We start from the raw sequence: 24,745 nt of genomic DNA, 5'->3' as shown, positions 1-24,745 counted from the left end.
TTTTGTCAAGTCATCTGAAATTCAGTGGCACTTTTGCAGATGGGTCGTAGGATGGTTTGGTGTGACATTGTCCTTGAAATGTTCTATTGCATATGTGGATTTTAAAAAATATGTACTTAAAATCAGGGTTCTTGTGTAGAAGATGGTCATGATAAATGGCTGGAAAAATTAAAGCCAGCCTTCATGCAGTACCTGCTCCTTTAGACAACCACCTAGAAATAGATGGGAAAGGAACAGTGTCCACATTAATATTTTAAACTGTAGATGGCAAAAGGAGACTTGGAAAATTAGCTTTTAGAAGATTTAATGTATCAAAATAATCTGTTTGCTAAAGGTGTGAGGACTTGCTTGTTAGCCTCTATTAAAGTTTTTACCTCCTATGTTTCTTTTTGTTACAGAACACAGTCTGTGATTCTGTGTTAATAGCACAAAATCTTGACTAAATTTCCTGGTGTTCATTCATACCTGTAATCAGTTCTGTGAAGCATTGTCTAAAGTGGCTTCTTTAAAACTGAAAAGGTCTTTTGCTCATGTCAGAAATGGTGTACTGACACTTAGGCACCATGTCTAAAAGAAGGATATGCCTATGCTCATTAAGCTAAAAAGATGCATAAGCTTTTAAGATAGTATGGAGGAAATGTAGACCTTCAGTTTTCCTTTTTTCCCCTACTTTTGTTTTACTACAGTTTTTAATGCCCACAAAAAGGGAGAGTATCTAGCCAGTTTGACATCTCTTAAAATAGCAGGTTTCATATGTGGTTTGTAACAAGTCATAGTAGATTAGATTTCTCAATCATAACTTGATTTTTTTGGTTGACTGTCTTTTTTTGCTGTGCAGTACAGTTAAGCAAATGGCATGTGATGAGTGCACTATATGCATAGAATTTCTCATATGAATGAGTTTGCTTACTCGCTTGGAGAATCAGATCATGGCAGTTGCTGTTTTTAAAGTATGAGTTAAAGTGTGGGAATTCTGATAGTGTGATTAACTGCTAAACATACTTGTTGTTTTCAATTATTCAAATTTTAATAGTTTTCCTGCATATAGTTATTCAGTTGTTTGTTTTCTGTGTTTTGTTGCATTTAGACAGGGTCACTTATCCATGGTTGTACAGCTGATGAAGTATGGGGCAGATCCGTCGCTAATTGATGGAGAAGGATGTAGCTGTATTCATTTGGCTGCCCAGTTTGGACATACTTCGATTGTTGCTTACCTGATAGCAAAGGGACAGGTAAATTTTAAGTAATACCATATTTAAATAGATTCTACTAAATTTTAGAGTAGGAGCACAGTTTAAACTTATACCTGTCATTAAGGAGATGCAAAATACTTGCCTGAATAAAGAATAATTCCATGTCCTTTTTTGTAGACTACAGTGTTGATATGCCACCTATTAACTAATTTCCTGCAACAGTCATCTGAGTACTTTGGCTTTAATTCACACCTGCCTAATGTAGTGTATGGAAATTCTCATTCTTTATTTCTAATGAATTTAATCTTTAAATGTAGCTATGACAATGGTAGCAAGTGTTGTAGAATTCTTCAGCGAGAATGAAACAACCCCAAACCTTCTTGCTAGCCCCTTATATTACTGCTAGATCTGTAAAGTGTGTATGTAATGTGTATTCATTACTGTTCCTGTTATGTCTCATCTGTCATTCTGTCTGCTCATAAACTTGATTGTGGTTTTGCTATGCACCCTGCACTGTAATTTGTAGATTTACACACCCATGGGCATGTGCCTGAAGCACAGATTTGATTTACTGTGTAAACCATATAGGAAAGTCAAAGCCCTCCTCTTGTGTGGCAGTCCTACTAATGCTGTTCACACTTCTCTATTCTGCTTATTCTTTCAAATACCAAGTGAGTCATGTAGAATATGAACTCAGTGAGTTTGGTCTGTGTAAAATAAATACTGAATTTGCTGCAGAAAATTACTTATACCTGTACGTGTGAAAAACCCCAAGCTACTGCTCCAGGCAGTATTCAGTTTGTATCTGTTTGGTAGAACAGTACTTAGTGTATGATAAAGAGTAAGCTAGGCAGAAGAAGAGTCTGATCCTATTCTGTATAACTGCTGTTTTGTAAGAAATAATTATTGGAGGGGAGAGTGTTTTAAGAGGAGCAAGTTTGTAATTTCTTCTCAAATTATGTATAATTGCATGTGGGTTTTATGTTATTAGAAAAATCTTGCTGTATTTTACAAGTGTGAATTTGTTTAGAGCATAGCATTAATAAAGCACTAGTAGCCTTTAAAGTATTCTACTGTGGTTATGAAGTCTCCCTGTGTTTATCTTCATGTTTGTATACAGATTTGTCCTGTTTATTTGAACATAAAATGCTTCAATTGAGAAGAAGCTGTATGTCTTTACATGAGTACATACATAAAGACAAAAAAAGTGCCTTAAAATTTAAAACTGTTAGTTTGAAAATAGCTCTTCTTATAAATAGTTTTTAAAACAATGATTTTTATTAAATCTCTCAAATATTTTCAAGTATGATTTTGGTATTCTTTCCATGATATAAATTTAAATTATTTTAACAGTAATTTTTCAAGCGCTTCAAAAAGTTCCACTTGAAAAATTATGTATTGATTTGTATGTCTAAAATCTAGTAATATCAATAGCATTATAATAACAATCTCTAAAATGATTGTTCTCTAGCTACATTACACACAACTACAGAACCTTTAGTTTATCTAGAAGCCATGAGAGATACATGATTCTATTTTTAAATTTTCCTTCAATTAGTACTGAGGTCACTAATTTTTTTCTCTTTATTTCTTTCCCCACCTTCCTGGTGGTGCTGAGATTCAGATTTGGAAACTTGAACTGCTTTTGCTTTTGTGGGCTTACCCTTTATACTGCTACTTATTTTCCTTTTGTCTTTACAGAGACCAGGTTCCCTTATATCCAAAGAATAGGCTAGCCCTTGTTCTGAACCTAATTCTAGCAGCTGTGTGGCAAGTGACAGCTAAATAAATGTCAAAATGAAGGTCAGTGTAGGCTGTTGTGCTGTGTTAGTTCAGATCCTCATGCCTTTGTGGATGAATGTGGCCAAAGAAAAGCCAACTTTCATAATGGAATAGAGGACTGACAGGTGGATTGAGAAATTGTTCCTAATTGCTGCCTTATCAATTTTTGAGACAGATCTGGAACCCAACTTCAGTGTTGCTGTTTCACTTTCTTCTGGGCTGTAGCAGCCAATGGTAAAATTTGCAATCTGAGGCTTGAGTGAAGGGGAAGAACTCTTGGTCAGATGCACTCTGGCTTTGATTGGAAGTGAACCCATTTTCATGCCAGCAAGTACTACTCAGCCAAGGGGCAGCAGGGGCTGATAGAGTTGCATTTTCTTTAGTCATGCCTCTTACTGAATTGTGAAAGACTGATACCTAGCTGTATCGGAATTTGAACATGTTGTTTGTGTCACTAGGTTGCCTGGGTCAAAATCAAGCGTGGTACAGGTACATGATATAAATATAATGAGAAATCAAGTAACAGAATCTGTAGCACAGTTCAAGTTTAGGTAAGACCTTTATGTAAAAAAAATGTGAGAAAGAAAAACTGAAAAAGCGGTTGAAGGCACTTAATAATGTGCAGTGTACAATTTGACTGCTTGATCTTGTGCTTAGAGGCATATCAGGAGCTTACATACACAAACATTGACCTGGAATAAGTTAGGATACAGATGTGGTGTATGAATGGTTAAATAATGTGTTCTCATCCTGTGCATGTGTGAGGTAACTTAATCACAGATAATGAATGACTGTAAGGTTGCTTGTAGGGTAAAATTATGTAAAAAATATTCTACTTCTAAAATCACAGTTTATTTCATACTCATAGTTCAACTATCACTTTCATAGTTTAACTAGCACTTACTCATCAAGTACATTCTTATACTTTCAGAGTTACACTTTTGTATGTTAACTAATGTCTCGAGCTATGTAGGGTCACCTGAGCTGTGGCTTAGAAGTAGGTGGAGAGATGCCAGTGTGGTACCAGCAGCTGTGGTTACTTTGGTGCTGTGATCCATGAGCAGTGCTCCTAAGCATTGTCACCTCAGTTGCCACTGAGGCTCCTTCTCTCCACCAAGCTCAGGCCAGCATAAAGACACTGAACCAAGTATTTTATTTCCTAGACCAACTCAAAGCACATTAGTTAGAGAATTATAAGCCCAGTTGTGTTCTTCCTTATGATTCAAGCCTAACTGTGTTTGATGGACTAGGGTATTCAGAACAGAGCTTTTGCTTGAAGGAATGGAGTAGGTTTAGTTCTGTGTGTTGTCTTCTTTGTTGGTCTGTGCTCTGTTCTATGGGACTCGTAAAAATCTCTGCTTTAGTGGGAATCTTAAAAAATCTCTGCTTCTAGTCTGTAACCAGCACATCTTTTCTAAGTTAAGAAATATTGTCAGACTTACATCAGCCTTACTGATAAATCTTCTTTACTATATGCTTTTAAAGCCTTTTTTTCCTTTCCCTGGGCAACAGTTCATGTGAAAGAGATCTTTTCCTTACGCAGAATAGGATTCGGAGCAAGGATGTGATGGGTCTTTTTCTGTGAAGGTCTGTGTTTTGTGAAATAAGCAGTAATGGTTCTAAAGAGGATCAGACTCCTGGTTCCTTTCTGTGTGATTTAAAGTAATTCTAAGTGGGATCTCTTGATGCTTTCTGTGCATATTTAATCACAATACTGGTTTGACCATTGCTTGTTAAATCTCCTGGTAAGCCTAATGCTGCTCTGATCTCTTCAGAATCCTTCCTTGTCAACTCTTGCTTTCAGAAAGTCGTATTAAGCAGCAGAAGAGTTGCTGCAACTCCTTTTCATGCAGAAAGCTCTTTCTCCCCAGTATTTCTGCCTCACTAAAAGCTTTTTGTGCAATGTTGTATTAGTGTCCTAGGATTAAGTCTGGTTATCATTGCATGTGAAAAGTTTTTTCTCCTTCAGAACCAGAGTTGTACTTTAGAAACGTGAGGAAATTTTGCTCGTTGTGGTCCACAGAATTCACACTTGAACCACGTGCAAAGGGCAGCAGTATGTGCAATTTTTGATCATTGCATCACTTATTGTTTGAATCTTTGGTTCTTGCAGTGCTTGCACCATGTCCTAACAGTGCAGGCACACCCCTCCATGAGCCCTGATCTGTCACTGAGAGTTAAACAAGAAAGTAATATTAAAGTGCCTGCTGGATGCTGCAGAATGGAAAAACAGTCTCTTAATATGAACCAGCTGCTGAAGATTTAATTCTTTGCCTCAGCCCTCTCCTTGTCAAAAAGCAGGACCAGAGCTTCCTTTTTAAAATGTCTCCCTCAATCTGTGCTTACAGTAGTGATCTGGAGAAATAACAAGGAATTTTTGATGAGAGATTTGTTGGAGCACATGTCTGCTATCTACAGCTACATCATCTTTGTTACATATGTACAGCAGTGCGCAAATGAATCTTAGCTTTGCCTCTTGTTAAAGTTCCTTTGAACAGGGATCTGCTTCAGCCAACGTAGTAGCTTAATATGAGTAGTAGCTGTAGCCTGCCTAGGTAACTTACAGGTAGGGAATGCTCTGGAGCTGATGGGTTTGGGTTCTTTTAGCTGACTGTCATCTAGTGTGCAAAGTGTAGTTTGGATTTGTCAGGTGGAATCATTGAAGGAACTGTACTACTTACATCTAAACACATTCCTACTGTCACAAAGAGATGCTTTTCTGTACAAAATCTAAAGATGAAGGAGTGCTTGTTCCTGTTGCAGTAATTTGTACAATCCTCCAAGTATCTTGTTCACACAGTGTGAGCTGTGAATCTCAGTGTGAGTTGTGCTTCTCAAGGATGAATGAACTTGAGATTGGGCTGTGTGTCTAACTTCCTTCATGATTTCAACCACAGGGGTTTAATGGCAATGCCAGCAGTTGCATAGTCCTGGTAGGCTCAAAAGGATCTAACCTATACAAGTACTGTGGACAGAGTTGGATCCTGATCTCAAACCAAGTAACTCCTCTGAAGAAACTGTACGAGTAAATCAAGTAACTGTTCTTCTCCTCCATCAACTGTGGTTTTTAAATAACCTTTTTTTTAAACTAAGCAACAGAGTAACAACTCTGAAATACAAAGTAATCTGCAGGCTGGAGGTGTTTTAAAAGCAATTATTTGGAGGCACGAAGTTGGATTTTCTGGAAAACAGCTGTCTGGGTCAGGCTAGCGGCAGTGTGAGTAGGGAAACCAGGGTGCTAGGCATTTTGTAGACTCTGGAGCAGGGGAGGTTCTGGGGGTGACAGAAAGCAATATCAGTCACTTTCTGGGTTTTTGTCAGAAATTTCTCTAGCAGAATACTTCATTGAAATGCTTTCCAATCTATTTTTCCTAGTAAGAACTGAGAGAAGTGGTATAGGAAATGTTGTCATAGCTCAGTTGCCTCTTCATGTCCTGTGTTACCTTAGCTTGCAGTGATTTTATTAGTGCTGGTGTGGGAAGTCTGCCCAAATGTGCTTGAGAGTCTAATTTGCCTCCAAATATTTAGGAATTACCAATTTCTCTAGGCAGGAGGGGAAAGAGATTATAGATCAGTTTTATTTCTGAGGAGGTTGTTTTTATTAATGGCTGTTTATTCTTAAAATTCTCTGGCATTAATTAACTGGATATCCAGATACATAAATACCATTGGAACTCAGTGAACTATGGGAAATTGCTTTGCAAGTGGAAAAATAGGTGCAACTAGCATTTAGTAGGATGTAGAATTCAGACAGTGGTATTTATAGTAATTTATCAAGTATCTTTTCAAATATTGGTACATTATTTTAATTCTTTTTCTGCTTTTTAATGCAATAATACACCACCTGTATATATCTTTAATATTGAAGAGTAATAGTAAATTAGAAATTACTGATCTTACACAGTATGACTGTTTCATAGTTTCCAAAATAGATTGGAACAGTTATTTTTTGGCAGTGGTGGCATCAATGTTTGTTTTCATTTTTTAAATACTGTTTGAGTGCTAAAAGCTTGCCAGTTTTTCTTCCAATTCAGATGATTAGTCTTAGAACACTGCTTCTCATTGAAAACATTGCATCTCCTGGATCTTAAGTATGCTTACTTACCTCACCAACTTTTTTTTCTTTTCTTTTTAGGATGTAGATATGATGGATCAAAATGGAATGACACCTTTAATGTGGGCAGCTTACAGAACACATAGGTAATACATGCAGTTTTGACTTTATCTTAGTGTTAATCAAGTGGCATATAGTAGTGACTGGTTTAGGGAGTTTTTTGGAAGTTTTTTTCCTTTCCACAGTTGCCATTTTATCTTTCTTCATTTATGGTTGTTGTGAATTCATCCCACTTGGTAGCTCAGCCCTACACAGCCAGTTCTTCACTCGTGCCAAGTGGGATGAGAAGGAGAATCAGGAGGGTAAAAATGAGAAAATTCATGTGTTGCAGTAAAGACAGTTCAATAGATAAAGCAAAATAAGGAATTCATTTGTTACTTCCCTTCAGTAGGCAGAAGTTTAGCCATTTCCAGGTCACCAGAGCTCTGTCACCTGTAACAGTTACTTGGCAAGGCAGATGCTGTAACTCTGAAATGTCTTCTGCTTCCTACTTCTCTTCCCCGGCTTTTATTGCTGAGCACACTGCCGTGCAATACTGGATATCTCTTTAGTCAGTTGTCCCTGCTGTGTCCTCATCCAGCATTTGTGCACCCCCAGCCTGCTCACTGGTGGGGCAGCATGAGGAACAGCAAGGGCCTTGACCCTGTGTCAGCACTGCTCAGCAACAGCTAAAACATCCCTGTGTCATCAATACTGCTTTGGTCACAAATCCAAAACACAGCACAGTAGGAGCTACCGTGGAGAAGATTAACTTGATTTTAGCCAAACCCAGTAGAATGACATTTTCAGGAGAGAGGGTTCTATGAAGAAGTGCTCACTAATCCTTCCTGTGGTGATGACTGGAAAAAATGGATTAAAAATAACTCTTCTCCAAAGACCAAATGTTTGAATTAGATTCCTGTTTGGAAGGGCCTATCTCTATCTATTATTGGGAGGAACACAAACTAGCTCTTAGCAATACTTGCTATTGTCAGCATTCACACCCTATTTTAGTTTCATCTTCTGGACTGTGAAGTGGAAACATAACATGTTTTGAATTTCATTGTTTAAGCATATAATCGTGTGCATATTTTTACAGGTCTGTTAGTAGTGTTAGATTCTGGTAAACACAAAACTAGAGCTGTAGAACAAATGTTTCTTGATATCCCAGAATGAGCTGTGTTAGGGAGATCCTTTAAAGTCAACAGAATAGCGGTTGGTTTTGGTGGGAAGAGATTTTGAGTCATTCATAATTGGCAGCAAAAAATGTCACTTTGCTATTATAGTGTGCCTGATCAATGATCTTCGTAGAAATTGAATGCATCAACAATAAGTTGTCATGTATTTGAGTTCATCTGTAGCTCTAACAAGAATTTTCTTTTCTAGTGTGGATCCAACACGATTACTACTTACATTTAACGTCTCGGTTAATCTGGGAGACAAGTACCACAAAAACACAGCATTGCACTGGGCTGTGCTAGCAGGAAATACTACAGTCATTAGTCTGCTGTTAGAAGCTGGAGCTAATGTTGATGCTCAAAATATTAAGGTAAACATTTGGTCTGGTTTAATTGTAAGTGGTTTGAGGCAGAAATAACAGAGACTATGATAAATCTCAAGAATAGGTGGGTATTGTTGGTATTGTTGGGATTATTGTGGGTATAGTGGGATCAGGAAGATGGAGCAAAAACAATGCCACTAATTTGTCATTTGGCAATTTTTTTCTTAAGAGTGATGCATAACCACTAGATTTGCGCCGTAAAAGATGCTCAAGGAAATTATTTAACAATTATTATGTGTAAATATAGGGGAATGGGATGTGCAATTAGACTGCATGTGTGAAGACTGGTGTATTTGGATGCAAAATTGGAAACCTGACCAAATATCTTCTAGTGGAATTCTGAGGTGACCGTTGGAGTGAGAGTGAGATGTGAGGCATCTCAGTCCTGTCCAGGGAGCTGACAGTCGGTCTCCCAGTGCCAGTAAGCAAATTGGAAGCCTGAAAATGCCAGTAGGAGTCAAATAAATAAATAGGCTCTTTTTATGCATGTGAACTTAGCTTGCCTGATTACCAGAATTTCTTAACTATGAATCTAGATTCTGTACTAGCAGAGCCATCTCCAGCATATGTTAGACCAGCAAAACAGCTCTTAGAATTTCTGCCACAGATTTGGAGCTTCTCCAGCTTGGAAGGTGTGCCTTTGGAATGTGGTTTTGTCCATTACTTCCTGATACTCTGTATATCAAATTAGATGCATATTGCTACCCAAGCTGTTTCATCTGTGATGTCAGAGAAGAAATCACTTTTAGAAAAAGAATTTTCTACTTAGTTTCTCTTCAAATATTTGTATTTTCCACTCAAAGAGTGTTATGCTTGAAAACACAGCTGTAACTTAATTTAATTTATTTGTCCTTTCGCCATTTTTCCTACTGATGGCTGGGGCCTATTTTGCTTGGCCACAAGTGATAGAAATATATATATATTCAAAAAAAAGTACACATCAATTATCTTGGAGAGCATGGAATAGCCTTTCTAAGGGAGCTGCCAAATTTTGCTGGCAGTTTTTTAGGTACTACATCCACTTCAGAATATCAGAAATGCTCATAATCATGAATGAAAACTCATTACAAGGAATCACTTGTATACATGTTTAAAACAAATAATCTAGCCTCTTGCATGGACTGAGGTGAAGCTACATTAATTATTCCTGGTCTGTAAGGTCAGTTGTGTGAATGATTCTAGTCTCACTTCTGGTGTTGAAAAGCTATTTTCCTATGCCACCCATGGTAAAAAATTAAGGTATTTTTGTGGGAAAAAAATCAGTATGTCATACCTTACTTGTCTTGGCAGACTGATTAGTGTGACAAGAGTTCTAAAGTTGTCACTGTACCTACATTTCTGGACTTCTATAAAATCTGTAATAAAAATTTCTGTGTTTGGCTATATGAAAAAGTATATGCTAGCCTGAAGTAGTTCATGGTCTTTCCTTCTTTATTGACAGACAGCAGCAGTCAGTAGAAAAAATAGGTTTTTGAACCTGCTGGATCATGATACTTTTCTAGTCATGCCAGAAGATACGTGTCTGGTTTCACTGACCACTGCCTATCTTCTGCAGTGAAATCTAAGTTTCTTGCATGCCTTCCCAGGTTTTTGGGATCTTCAGAGGATCAAAATCATTTGAGCAATGGCAGTTTTGCCATCCAGCCAGTGACTATAATGGATGCTGATTTAGGTGGTAGTAAATATATAGGAAATATAAACATTTGGTTGATTCTTAAAGGCCAATAGAAACTCAGTTTGGTGCCCCTCCTTTGACTGTTCAGCAAAAGTGTTCTTTGAGCCAAAAACTAATTAAATGTTTGGCTCATGTTGCCTCAGAAATAAAAGGAATTGTGAAAGGCTTCTTTCTGATGCAGTCAGTTCTAGATTCCTGCAGCACTCTTTAGTGAATTCCTTTTCTCAGATAGCCCATGGAATTGACCAAGAATGGTGATGAGACAGCTGATATTGCAGAAATGCATTGGCTGAAAGCTGTTCATCTTCTTCAAATGATGATATGACTGAAATATTAGATGTGAGCTTTGACCTTACTGTTGTCAGCTCTAGTCAGTCTGTGCTAGAAAGGCACGTGCTGCTGACTGCCTAGGCTTGAAACAAATTGGGACCAGTCATCTCTGCAAGGTGTTCTTTACTTTGCACGACAGTTTGTGAAGTATTTGAACAACAGCACTCCTATCCTAGAGCAAAACTTGGTACAAGCAGTGACTTAGTCCTGTTTTGTTATTTACTCTCTTTTTATTATGCTGTACAACAAATTAATATTTTCTGTTTGGTAGTAATATACGTATTTCGTTTTTGAGAACTAGATTAATGTTAGAGTTGGAAGCTGTATTTCAGTAATCAAAATAGAGTGGATTTTTTGTTTGGTTGATTTTTTTTCTTAAGGAAATTTTCTTGCCAGACCATTAGACAGGTTGGGCAGATGAGAATAGGATTTCCCAGGGAGCCAGGTTATCACTGGGGACTTGGGGAAAACTTGTAAATTTTATTTAAGTATGAGCAGAAACTCCTTTTATTTAGTAGAAAGATAGAGAGACCTACAAGAGCTCTTATGGTCTAAGAAAGATTTCCTTTTTTTTAAATCTATAAGTGAATCATTTATTGAACTTTAAATGTAGTTTCTTGATTATGCAGTGTATCTTAGGCTTGTCCATGGAAGTATGCATGTACAGTTCCCTATCGTAATGACTCTTCAGATTATTTTTTCTATGTAAATACTTTAAATATGTATTACTGAAGCCTTATTGCTTGCTGACAATTTTAAGTATGTTACTAGATGAAGTTCCCCGATACATTTATTTTTTTAAGTTTTTAAGGAAGTCAGCCATCAACTACTCCTATAAAGACAAGAAAATATCAAAATGGCCAGATGATGAGAGGCATAGTCAAAGACTTCTTTAAAGCTCCCTCAATTTTTTTATCTAGGCAGTTCCTAGGTGTCTCATGGCCCTCTAGTGGAAGGGATGCTCAGCTGGACCCCAAGACAACTTCAGGATTTACTTGGGAGATCAACTCCCAGAGGGGATTGCTTGTCCACAGGTAATTTTTATAGTCTGGATATATAAGGTGATACTAAAACAACAGCATCTCTGGAGTTTCCTAGATATTAGCAATTCAAGGTGCTATTAAACCTGTGATAAAACAGGCACCAATAGTTTGATTTCAGGCATTTCTGTTGAGACTGGAGTTCATTTAATCTGTTTTTTTAAACATCTGGCTAAATAACTTTGAAGCCAAGTCAGAAGGTTATTCTTTTTTAGCTGATTTTTGTAGTTAAACTTCTCACACAAAAGGTGTGAAAGGTGTTAAGTAGCAAAAAGCTTCACCTCATAATTTATATTCTATGCTATTTACTCTCTTAAAGATTTGAAGCAAGATTTCAAAGGCAGAGATGACATTCAAGTACTCAGTTCCCGTTGTCTTTCTATGGGACATAGGTAGCTAACTGCAGTTTTTAATCTTTGAAATCACTTCTGTCTATAGTAATTATTGCCCTTTCTGGGTAGTTTCAGTTTCTAGTACCTGTCTCACTTTTTTTTTAGGAGGGGGCCGAGCGATGGAGGATTCAGCCATTTTTCAAGCCTCCATGAATGATTTGTTTAGGAGGGGAGTTAACTCCAGTAGAAGAGAGGAAGAGTCAAATGCAAAACTGAAGCTGGAGGTACCTGCAATTGGTTGTCTCTTGCCTCCTCTATAATTTTAGACCAAGTCAATAACTTTTTCATTTATCTCTCTTCCTAAGTGTTTAAAAAATCAAGTCAGTTTAGTAGGCACCTTAGTAGGTCCCTGTATCTTTCACTCTGTGTTTCTCTTTTGCTGCATCTGTTAGTCCTTTCTGAAATTACAGAAATAAAAACATGAGCCATTGCTGGCTTAGCACTCAAAATACATGAAACACAAGCTCAGAGTAAAAGCTCAGAATTTTGAAATAAGTTGGATGTGAACACTCAGTTTATTCTTTCATGTTTTCTTCCTAGGACTTTCATAACTGAAATAAACTTAAGAACATTCGGCTGGTGGAAAAAAAATATCCCAGAAGCATTCCATAATACTAGTAACTTCAGTCTGCCAAAAGGCAGAAGAAGTCAGGCTTTAGACTTGGGAGAGTTTCCATGATCCAGTGGGTCACAAGTTCTTATTCTTGCTTGATTTCTGCTGCCTGTCAATAGCTGAGGGGGAAGCACAGTCCTTGCTTTACAGACTAGTAGACTGTGTGTAGAATAGTGGAACATAGATTTGTTCTATGCCAAAGGCAACAATTATTACTGTCAGGACATACATCTCATCAGAATCATACATTCAATATGCTACTTGTGCACACTTGTATAGTTATGAGAGAGTGAAAAACCAAAAGGAATGAATGATGGTTGGTGTCAAGTAAGCTGCAGAGCAAAAAGTATGCCAGAATGTAGCTAAACGGCTTTGAAATGTGTTAGTTTTAACAGCCAATCTTCTGTTTCAAAAGTGCTGCAAATGCATTTTATTTTAAATTGGATGTTTCCCACATTTTCACTTCTGACAGGGCGAATCACCACTTGATCTTGCAAAACAAAGGAAGAACGTTTGGATGATCAATCATCTACAAGAAGCAAGGCAGGCAAAGGGCTATGATAGTCCATCCTTTCTGAGAAAACTAAAAGCAGATAAGGTAAGTAGTAGCATAACACTTATGTAAATCAATCTTATGGCTGCTCTTGGTTTGGGGACCTGTGTGTTTGTTTAAAAGAAGTTCAGGACTGTGGTTTCCCCACATTTCAGCTTTAAGGAATGTCTTCTTATTATGACTAAAGTCATAATAAGGGAAAAGGGGAAAAGTGCTTTATTTAGGGCAGGAGGAAATAAAACCCTAAGCTTCTATACACTTACTTTTAGTTTTTGTGGTAGCTAAAAGAAAGTGTTAGGAAAGTATTATGTGGTCATGTTAGCCAAGACATTCCAAAACTGATTCTCAGGTAGCTGAGGAAAGAAGCATTTTGGGTATCCTGAACTCTGATCTCCTTTCTAGTTATGTATTGTTTATTGTTATTGTGTTGAATGAAAGAAGCAGTCAGTCTCAGCAGTATAAACTAATACATGAATCACTAATGTGGAGGCCTTTCGCTTCTCAGAGCATTGTTTAATACTGCAGATAGGAAGAGGCCATAAATGAGGGTGTAAGGGTTAACATACTGCTGTAGCATGAAGAACTCTCTTCCTACATATTGTTTGATAATTTAAAGGGAGTTAATGTTTTCTTCTTAGTATCCATCAACATTTAGGCAGAGTGTTGGACTGGATATTAAGTGTTGCTACCACAGATATAATTTTTTAAAATAAAGATACATTGCATCAAGGTCCTGAAAGTACTGCTACAGTCTGGGCTTTAACCCTGTGGTACTGTAACACTGCTGTGATTATTGACCTGAAGTGGTTTGTATATTTCATTGTCACTGTACTTTATTTATTTGGAAAGAGTTCAGTGGTTTCATCAGGAGTCATATCCACACAGTGTAAGACAAAAAAGGTGATATCTTTATTAATAGATGCTTCAGTATGGCTTAAAAACTGCAGTTACACGAGTAATAAAAATTTACTGACATTGTCATGTGCTGTGTGGCAGTTCATACACCTACGGATTTGTTAAAAAGAGCTAATGTTGCTTGATTCTGGATTAGTAGCAAAGTCTCTAGAAGACAGTTCTAAAAGTTATCAATTTGTAATATGACTTTAGGAAGGTTTATTTTCTTTGCAAATTCATTGGAGATGTGTAAAGACAAGAAATGAGGAAAATTTGTGAAGATTTATCCCCCTAAATTTTTTTGAAAATTTAAGTTTTTATGACTGTCGTGTTTATTATACAATCTGTTCCTGAAAACAGAGTTACTCACTGGTGTTTGTTTCTATATAGGAATTCCGTCAGAAGGTGATGCTGGGAACTCCTTTCCTAGTTATTTGGCTGGTTGGGTTTATAGCAGACCTAGACATTGATTCTTGGCTCATTAAAGGGCTGATGTATGGTGGCGTTTGGGCTATGGTACAGTTTCTTTCAAAGTAAGTGTTTTACTGGGACACTGTCTATTTAGTGTGCATGTAAGAAGTATTTTGCTGACATCTTTATTGGATGGATAACCTTAAATTTCCATTTGTTGGAATTGGTCTTTATTTCTGCAAAAGATCTTGTGCAACTATAGCTCCTGTAATGCTCTATTGTCTTGTGAGACCTGGAATTAGCTTGGGTGAATACTGCTGAGCTAACAGAAGCTAACAGCAGAACAGAAATTCAGTCATTATCCAGAGGAGGGTGCTGATTGTCTGTCTACAAAGTTATCAGCATGAATGTAGCAGAAAGCAAGCAATGGAAAAGTTACTATAAAGTAATAAAGACAATGTGCAAGTGTACTATTAAAACTGTTTTCTCTCAATAATTTAAATGCACAAAAGCATCTAAAGATATTTATGGAGAGAAATTAAGTTAGAATCAGATTTTGAAGCTTTTGTTGTTGTGGAAATACGTGATTAAAGAAAGAGGCTGCTTTCTTATAGTGTTTTTTGTACATCTTGTTACCTGATCATAAATACTTTTAGTTGTATTTATGATTACTTCAAATGTCTGTAAATGTACCTACAAATACACACACACACATGTGTAGTCATCCTCCAGTGGATTTTGAAGAGCTGTAGACTGCCTCATCTCTACTTTGCTTTTCATTATCATGTGCTGCCAACATAGGAGTACTTGTTGTATCCCCATACTTAGCAGCTTTCTGCTTTTCTGGGGTTGGATGTCATGTTTGTTTAGAACCATTTGCTTCTCATTTCTTTCTGTATCAAGAGGAAAATATATCTGCTCCTTAAACCAAGTTCAGAAGATTTTAGTGAACTTAGTAGACTGGGAGGGAAGTGGAAGGTTATCCAGCATTTGCAGGATCTTGGAGATGATCTGTTTGGTCTTTTTGTCACCTCTGAGGATTTGCAATTTGCTGGCCTCCTCCCACAAAAAACTATATTTCTCATTTGTCAAATTCTCAGGTGTGCCTCCTACAGAAAGGAAGGACAAGATTTCTTCCAATCTCCCAAGATCTGTGTTTTGTCAAGTTTTATATTTTTGGCCTAACTGACATGAGTTCAAGATTAACATTTTTATTTTCTCTTATCTGTTGTTTAATATTTAGTATAAATAATTTTTAAAATGTTTTACACAAAGCCCAGGTTTGAATTAAACCTGTGCTGTTATTGTAATAGTGTTTTCTTCCCCTGTAGAATTTTAGGTAATCTGCTTAGCTATATTTTCCTCCCTACTTTCACACACACAAAAATGCACAGAATTCACTGAAAGAAAGAGTAGTGCAGAGTAACTACTGTGTGGCCAAATCTATATTCACCTATTATTCATTGAATTAGCTCATGTTGCTTACAGGGTTTTCTCCTAAGACCTAGGGAACTTCCACTAGAGAAAAGAGAGGTACTGTAAGGGAGTAAAGAAGGGAAATGGAAACTACTCCCTGCACACATTTGTCTGTGGCACCCCTGAGGGAATCACCAGCACAAAAAGCAAAGTGGATCAATAGCAGGATGTTTAGGCAGATAATGCAGAAATTTTATTTCAGGGAGGTTAGTTGTTTAGAGTGTTGTTTTCCATAGGTTTTGTAGCAATTTCTTCTTGAATATGGAGTAGCCTAGTTATTCACCTAGCTTATCTCACTGTGTGCAACTTTATTCAGACAAGTCTTTAAAATGCAAAAGTGTAAGAAAGTGAAAGTCATTCTTATGGCCTAATTTTTTTAATTAATCTAGCAACATTTTATCTTAGAATTTGGTAAATATAGCGATATATGGGAAATTAATTAGTCTGGATTTTTTTTCAACTTTATATTGGAAACTGTAGCAGAAGCAAAATATTGAATTATCTGAAATATTTCAAGTATATAGGCTGATAACACCAAAGTCTCTTAAGCTTGTTTTCTTAAGGACATGATTTTAATGTACAGGTTTCATTGTATGAGTTTTCAAAATGTCTTTACGCTGGAATCTCAAAACTTACTGCAGTTTGCAACGCTGTCCATGTTGCTAAAAATCTCACAGGTTCCTGACTGCTTGCACAGTGTGGTTTTAGCATCAGTATTTACTCATTCTGCCTGTCTTGGCAGGTTGAAAAAAGGAATTTCTCATGAACCTTGAACAGAAAAGTGAGGAAAATGTATGTATGGCATATTGTGCAAAATCCCATATAATACATATTTTAATAGGAAGTGTTTCCCTGAAGCAGTAGTTCAGGATTTACATTTTATGAATCAAAACTTACCATGTGACATTGTTCCTACATTGCAGGTCATTCTTTGATCACTCCATGCACAGTGCACTGCCTCTTGGAATATATTTGGCAACAAAATTCTGGATGTATGTGACGTGGTTCTTCTGGTTTTGGAATGATATCCTTTTTAGTGTACAGTAGTATTTTTTTCATGTTCATAGTATGAGGAATTACACAGCTATATCCTATATATAACACTAAGTGAACTAATAATAATTATAAAAAGGGAATCACCACTAAACATTGCTTTCTATATAAATGTTCATTAATTTATTGCTTTAGAAATGTGCATGCTCTTGCTGTTCTTTGGTAAGTAAAAGATTTTCCTCAAAACTTGCTTTCAGTATTCGGCAGAATTTCCTTTACCAATTTTCTATGTGGAGGACATGTTAGCAACTTTGTAAAATATTCTCTGGCTGTGAGGGGACACAATGTAATTGACTGCATTTTTTAGACACTATTCTGAAAACAGTAGGCTGATTCATGGTCGGTATCAATTCTAGTGGAATTTGTTTCACAGTTACAGCTTCTGAAAGATTTTGGAAATTCCATTTTGTGCAAACTTTAGATGCATTTGATAACTATATTTATAGTTATGTTGAAAATATGTGTATTAACAATACTAGATTATAGAGATTCAGCATACTGCCTTATTTTTGTGGTTTTGATTGTCTGTCTAGATAAGAATTTCCCTTACTCATGGAGGTAGAAATTGAGTCAGAGTTCAGTGGGGAATGTTAGTTTTCTATGGCAATTAAATGGATTCAAACTTTTAAACAACTTTCTTGGGTTCTGTAATTTCAGTTGCCAAGAAAACAAAATAGAGATTTGATGTTTAATACAGTTCTTAAAGTTGTAATTGTGGGATTTTTATCCTGAAGCTCATATTTCATTCGTATATCTATCAACTTGCTTAGATTTTTATTTCTGTAATTCATTCTGATTAAATAGCTTGAAGTTCATCACATTTTTTTTTGCAGAGAATAATCTTAATTGTTCACTAGAACTGTAGGTGATTACCCTAATAAAACCTGACTTCAGAATGTCAATGAAATACTGTCCTACTTCTGTCCCAAGCTGGTGTCTCACAACCACCAACAGTATAGAGAAGTTGTGGTCTAAGACCTTCAGTTACTAATTACTTTCATTAGAGCTGACACAATTCTCTGACAATCAGTTTTAGAGACCAAGTGCTTGAGGCCATCTTTCTTTAATTGGTGATTTTTAATTGGAAGTCTTTGTAATAAGATTCCAAATTCATTCTTCTTCTGGAAAGTAGCCCTGTAACTTTATTGCAAAAAAGAAATTGCATGCCTCCTCTATTTTTATAACATGAGGCATAGCATTGTGGTTGGATAAAGAATTCCTGTATTTTTACAGCTTTATATGATTGCTTACAGCAGACTAGAGTACTACTTTACACTTTGTTCTGTTCAAGTGATAAAACCTGTCCTAGTAGTTTTCACAAATTTTCTGACTGTCTTTTGCTTGGGGAAGAGAAATTATAACCTTAAACAACTATCAGGACTTGCCTTACTGGAACTTTACATTATAAATAACATAAAGATCTTAATTGCTGCAAGTGCAACTTTAATATTCAAGTATTTAAAGAACATCAACTCTTGTGTGTTTAATCCTAATAGGACAGAAAAGGTCAGGTGATGCAATGTATCATAAAGAAAAACAAGGATTTGCAGTGCATTTTCTTGAATTTCAGTGTGGTCACATGAAAAATAGATCTCTAATTTCTAAGGTTTAATAATGTGTCTTTCAAAAAGCCAGTATTGAAAATGTATTGAACATTTTGTAAATGTTTCAATTCTGTTGGATTTTTCTCAGCAGCTTCTGAGTCTGGTGTATTTGATAAAGTAGAAATCCTATTCTTGCAGGGAATGAGGAATATGATCTGTGTATTTTTGAGTCTATATATGAGTTTATGGTCCTATGCCTCCCTGCCACTGTTTTGCTGCATCCTTGTAACTATATTTTGTTTGTAACAAAGGATACTTATGTCTTGCCCCATTAGTGTATTCTAGTTTTCTAGTGTTTGCAGAGTAGGAGCAAAAATGCCCTCAAAAATCCTACACACTAAGTCACTATGTTTTAATTTAGGTTTATTTGAAAAAGAAATAAAATTATGGAAAATTACACTTTTAATAATGTGAGACTAGAATTTCACTTTTTTTTTTCTTTTTCATTAGTATTTATAGGTATAACATTCTCTTGTGTCCTGTAAATGCCCTGCCAAGATTATACCTCAGTTGTTCATGCAGTCTTTCCAGTTGCAGCTGAACAAATACTGCTCCTTATGTCAAAAGGTTCTTACACTGCTCTGTTTTTCTAAAATGTCAGAGTTTACTGTAACCCAAACTATTCACAGTATTTTTTTCTCTTCTGTTTGTATTTGGTGCAAATGGGAGTGTGCAGTTTTAAGTAAGCGAGCTTTTATGGCTGTGACATCCTTTCTGCAATGCTGAGATTTTGAGATTATATAGGGCAATTTGTGTTTTTTAAAATAATTTATCATTGACTAACACTGTATTGATTATCTTATTTCACATATACTTCACCAATTGCTGGGGTCTAGGTTAAAGGAAACAAACATTGCACATATTTTCAATTAGTGATTATTTTAAAAATGGGTGTTAGAGAATTCTTTATGATTTTCATTCTTTCACAAAGCTGATACAATTGTATGAGATTTAAAAAACTGTAACAAGCTAATTGGTACAGTTAAGCATTTAAAAAAAATTTATTACCAAAATTAGTTTCAGGAAAAGAGCAAAAAGTCTTCATGCAGAAAAAAACAAGTCAGCAGCTGTTTTTCTACAGGAACTAAAGACCCCAAATATCCAAACTCTGGGCCCAGCTGTCCAGAGCTTCTGTTCCCATGTCTAAATACTTTTTCTAAAGTTAAAGAAAAAAGTTTTTTAAAAAATCCAGTGTTGGACGAGATAGGCTAACTGAAATAATTTGTAAGCTAAGGGATTCTTTTATGTCAGATAGAAATGGAGTTAAAAGGCTTTTACAGAGCTTCAGTTAATTACAAACTGATTTTGTCTAATAAATGTCTAGTGAAATGAGGCTTCTCATGTAGCTAGCTGCTGTTACCTGCCTGGACTCTTAGATCCAGATGTACAGCTGTCATTAATTGGGGATTTGGAGCATCTTTCTAATAGGGAAAAGCTGAGGGAGTTGGGCCTGTTGAGACTCAAAAAGACATGTCTGAGAGACATTAGTCATCAATGTCTATAAGAATCTAAACAGGGGGTGTCAGAGGATGTTTCCAGGCTCTTCCTAATTGTGCCAAGCAGTAGGACAAGAGGCAATGGGCAGAAAATTATGCACAGGAAGTTTCACCTGAATATGAAAAGGAGCTTCTTTACCATGAAGGTGAGCATGCACTGGAACAGATTGCCCAGAGAGGTTCTGGAGTCTCTCCTCAGTGTTCCAGAACAGTCTGGACACAATCCTGTGCTGTGTGCTCTGGTGTGACCTTGCTTGAGCAGGAAGGTTGGACCAGATGACCCACTGTGGTCTCTTCCAGCCTGGAAGAGACCCATTCTGACCCATTCTGTGATGCTGTGATTCTGTGAATTGGCAGGTTTATTAGCGTATATTTGATCTCTGACACCTTACACTGGCTGCAGATTTTTCTGTGCAGGAGAAAAGGATTTTTGGTTAGTGAAAGGGCATATCTGGGTCTATAATGTGCATTTTGGCTTGATCTCAGTCTTGTATGATACCTGATAGCAGGAAGCTGCATGTATTTGAGGCCTTTTAAATAGACTACAGTTCACAATGAAAAATTAACTTATCCCATGTTTACCTGACTTAGGGGATTGGTGGTGCTTGTTTTGTTTAAATTTTCTTTTTAATGAGATGATCCTTTTCATTCCAATTCCTGCAATGATTTTCAGCATCTTGTACTTGTTCCAATAATTAAAGAATATTGATCAGGAGTAAAAGTAGGAAGTGTTTTGTGGGTGTTTCTGCTTTGTCTCTCAATGAAAACTGGGGAAACTGCATAAAAGAGGAGCAAATTGGTGGTAAGGCAGGAGTTGTGAATGCCTGGTATATTATGCATTTTGCAGCCTTTGATAATACAGTAATGTGCCTTTTCCTTGTGTAGCTGTAAATGAGGATGTTAGCACAAAATGGGACACTCTCCCTAGAGAACCAATTCCCTGCTCTACTCTGAAGCTATTGCAAACCTACAAGAATTTTTTACATGTGAAGAGTTTTGAGAGATGTCTATGATGCAAGTTGCTAAGATCTCTTTCAAAGTAGACTTCAGAAGGAAGTTCAGTATGATTTTAGATACCTCTAGTGTGGGCATCTGTACTGAAGTTTAAACACTCTTCATAGCCAGTGACAAAAAATAGCCACTTGTAAGGCTCTGCTTCTCTTATATAATTTAAATATCTTGATACTGAAGATAGATTGGACATGGCTTTTTTCCTTCCTGATGTCTGTGAAGGCATAGTGAGTGATTTAAAGTGGGTGAGATGAATCCTACACCTGAAGTTGTTTACTTACATCACGTGCTGGAAATACCCTGAAAAAAATCTGCCACAATTTGCATTGTTAGCATTGCTCTCATCTGACACCACCTGATAAAAACACAGGGAAAACAGGTTCTGGGGGGTGTCTCTTATGTTCTGTCTGTATTTAAGGGAGTAAAATGGGGGAGAAGTCCATTGAGACAATGGACTCTGCAGCTTTGTTACAGGTTATCAAAATTTAAGTTAGCGGAAAAACAATTGCAAAGCATTAAGGTTATAAAAACCCTCTTAGTCTTTTCTCACATCTTCTTTAAAAGTCTAGACATGACGTATGGTATTTAGAAATGGGTCATAAAATTGGTTCCGGTTGTACCTTCATTGTTTGTAATGGTTGTCTGATTAAGGTACACTTAATGGAAAATCAGTTTTCACTGTTAGAAAAAACCCAGCAATTACTTTAGTATTCTAAAAAAATGTAACCTCTCTCTAGCTAAGCAGTTCAGTTGCACCAGCTTATTCTTGGCAGCAGGTAGCTTTAGAAAAAAATAGGATGTTGGATTGTGTAAATTTTGACATCAGAGTGTTTAATCTCTAATGTATAAAATAGAACTGTGAATGTTCAGGTTATAGTATAGCTCATGTTTTTTCCCCCATTATAAACTTGCAGGAAACGTTACTGGAAAGATAAATTGCCTTTAGTAAGCTGATACTAATTCTACTATATGGTATACTTTATTAAAATTTTAATTTAGCTTACCAATATTTTTTATTAGAAATTCACAGCCAATTCCTTACCCCAACCAGAGGAAAAGAAAAATGATTTGTGATACACTTCACATAAACAATGTGACTTCCTTAGCATTACAGAAGTCAAAAAGAGGCCTACTTGTATTTGTTTGCATTTCTGGGTTCTTTTGCATCGCAAGCTGTTTAGATCTGAATGTATCTAAGTTCCTCAAAATGCAGTGTCATTTGGGTGTGTAGTGTTTTCTGCCTGAGTACTAGGTGTCCTTTTTGTTTGGATAATGCTGTAGAGGCTTCTGCACCACAGATTTGTCAAGTAGGGCATCTTTTGGCAGTTGTAAGTGGCAGTGACAGCAGGTGTCTTCATTCAGTTTTGTCAGGTCTTTTGTAGGTTTATGAGAATAAATAATTTTCCTTTTGTGGAGGAGAAACATCTGAAGTATTTGCTTTTTCAACATCACTGCTAAAAATGTTTTAATTCTCTGAAGAAATGTCAAGTGCTGTAAGACTAGCATGTTACATGACAAGACATTGAATGCAGGAAATGTATTTTAAAACAAATGGCTATTTTTTGTCTTTATGGTAGCTGATTTTATAAACACTTCTAGAGAATAATACATCCTGTGGTTTTTAAAGTATTAGACATATTAGTATGTTAAAAATAACTTCCAGTGATGCAAAATATGTGTGTTGCCTTATTACAGGACCAGGTTTCAGACACTACCTTTCTTGGAGATAAGTGGTGTTGGGACATGATTGCCGTGCAACAGTGGCCATTGCAGCAAAATTCCTTCTATGGCCAGAAACAGCATGTCCTGTGATATCATAGGAATGTCAAGCCAGTGAAGACATAGGCAGTCAAATGTCTGTTTTATAAATAGAGCTCCAAAGTGTTTATTCTGAAAACAGGAAATAGTTATTGAGAAGATAAATTTCATGGGATTTAATTTAATTAAAAGGGAAAACAGTTACAAAAACTGAACTATCGTTGTTCATCCTTTAGAATGATAAATGCTTTAGAAATATCTTATGAAACAGACCATTCTGAAAAGTAAGTTTTGAAGGTCAAGCAATGGCAAATGCTGAGTACCAAGCTAGTTCTTACAGCAGTGCTGAATTTTGTTAATTCTGAAGACAGTGACTCAAAGGCATTAGTAAAATTTAAATTTAGTTAAATTTTGTTTCAGAATTATCAGTGAGAATGTTGAAGAGGAAATTCAGTTTTACACTTGAGATTCCTTGACTGTAAACACATCTCAATTTTTTCTTTATACATCTTCCGTTCCTTGCTAATAGCATTGCACTTTTCTACAATTTTGGAAAATCCTGGAAATCTGATCCAGGAATCATCAAGGCCACGGAAGAACAAAAGAAAAAGGTAAAGCCAAGAGATATGAACTTGTTCTTCAACAGCCTTCCATCAGCTGATCAGAGTATTTAGTTTACTATTCAGTACATTGCATTTCAGTAAGTTGTATAAAAAAAGTTTAAAATGTTGAAAAGTCTTCCAGATTTGTTTTTTGACATGTGGAATGCATTTCAAGTCTTAACTGGTGCAAAATTACATATTAGTCATTTTGAGTAGCAAAATAAAATTGTAACTTGAATTTTCAATATTAAAAGTTTGAAAAGCAGTTAAGTGAAAAAGAAAATGTGAAGTTTCAGACTTTTGCCGTAGTGAAACAAATAGCGCATTGTGGGAAAAGTGTTAGTTAATTTTATGAAAACTTTCCAGACTTCTAAGCACCTCTAATTTTCTTTACCTTTGTATCTAAAAGTATTAAACTGACAAACATTTTGAAGCTAAAACAGCCATAATCCCAGGCAGTTTGAGGTGGGCTTTTATTTTGGCATAAATGTCAGAGAAAATATGGGTGATCTAATGATATCTAAGACATTGTATCATTATTAGCATCTCATATTGTTATTTTAAATTAAGTACATTGTTCTCAGCAGCCAAAAGGAACATTGAATATGCCAAAATTATACAAGCAGCAAAACTGTTTTGTTTTGTTTAAGTTTCCTAGAAGCCAACATTCCACCTAAAATGAACTTTGAGCTTCTACTTCATGGTTATTTGTGAAAAAACCTGTGTGAATCAAAATCAGACCCTTGGAGTTATGTTCTTATGTAGGAATGAAAATATAATAGCCATTAAAAGGATGGTGTCAATGAAATAACTTTTGTGTTCTGCAATAGGTATAGCTGAGTACTTAGTCAATATGCAGATTTGGATTTACTCTGAAAATTCCATTTCTGTTATTGCCAGTTGCCAAAGTAAATTCCCAACTAAATTCCACTCATTGAACTGGACTAGATTAAGTAGAGTAGTCAACTATGACACTTTGGACTGGATTCAGCAAATTGCACAAATATGCAGTTTATTTAATCTACTTGCTTAAGTAGGTGATTAAATGTGGTTCCAAAAGCCTTGTTGAACTGGGTAGGAATTGCAAAATGTAACTTTTTGAGGCAGATGCATATGGCTGTGAATGTTTTGGATTTCTTACATTGCAGCTAACCACATGGTAAAATGTTCTGTTACCAGGGGGATGAACCACTGTAGGACATGTATGT

General features: G+C 36.2%; 1 protein-coding gene across 1 annotated transcript in view; it reads left to right on the top strand.

Moving 5' to 3' along the window:
- Positions 1-24,745, top strand: part of ZDHHC17 (zinc finger DHHC-type palmitoyltransferase 17) — a 65,490-nt gene that overhangs the window by 28,738 nt on the left and 12,007 nt on the right. Inside the window, exons 5-11 of the mRNA XM_063155002.1 lie at positions 1,088-1,232; positions 7,111-7,175; positions 8,455-8,617; positions 13,152-13,277; positions 14,517-14,659; positions 16,937-17,039; positions 23,424-23,546. Coding sequence (XP_063011072.1) covers positions 1,088-1,232; positions 7,111-7,175; positions 8,455-8,617; positions 13,152-13,277; positions 14,517-14,659; positions 16,937-17,039; positions 23,424-23,546 — 868 coding nt within the window. The remainder of the gene's footprint in view (positions 1-1,087; positions 1,233-7,110; positions 7,176-8,454; positions 8,618-13,151; positions 13,278-14,516; positions 14,660-16,936; positions 17,040-23,423; positions 23,547-24,745) is intronic.

This window comes from Melospiza melodia, chromosome 4 (genome assembly GCF_035770615.1).
Source record: "Melospiza melodia melodia isolate bMelMel2 chromosome 4, bMelMel2.pri, whole genome shotgun sequence".
Taxonomy (NCBI): domain Eukaryota; kingdom Metazoa; phylum Chordata; class Aves; order Passeriformes; family Passerellidae; genus Melospiza; species Melospiza melodia.
This window is presented reverse-complemented; position numbering and strand designations above follow the sequence as displayed.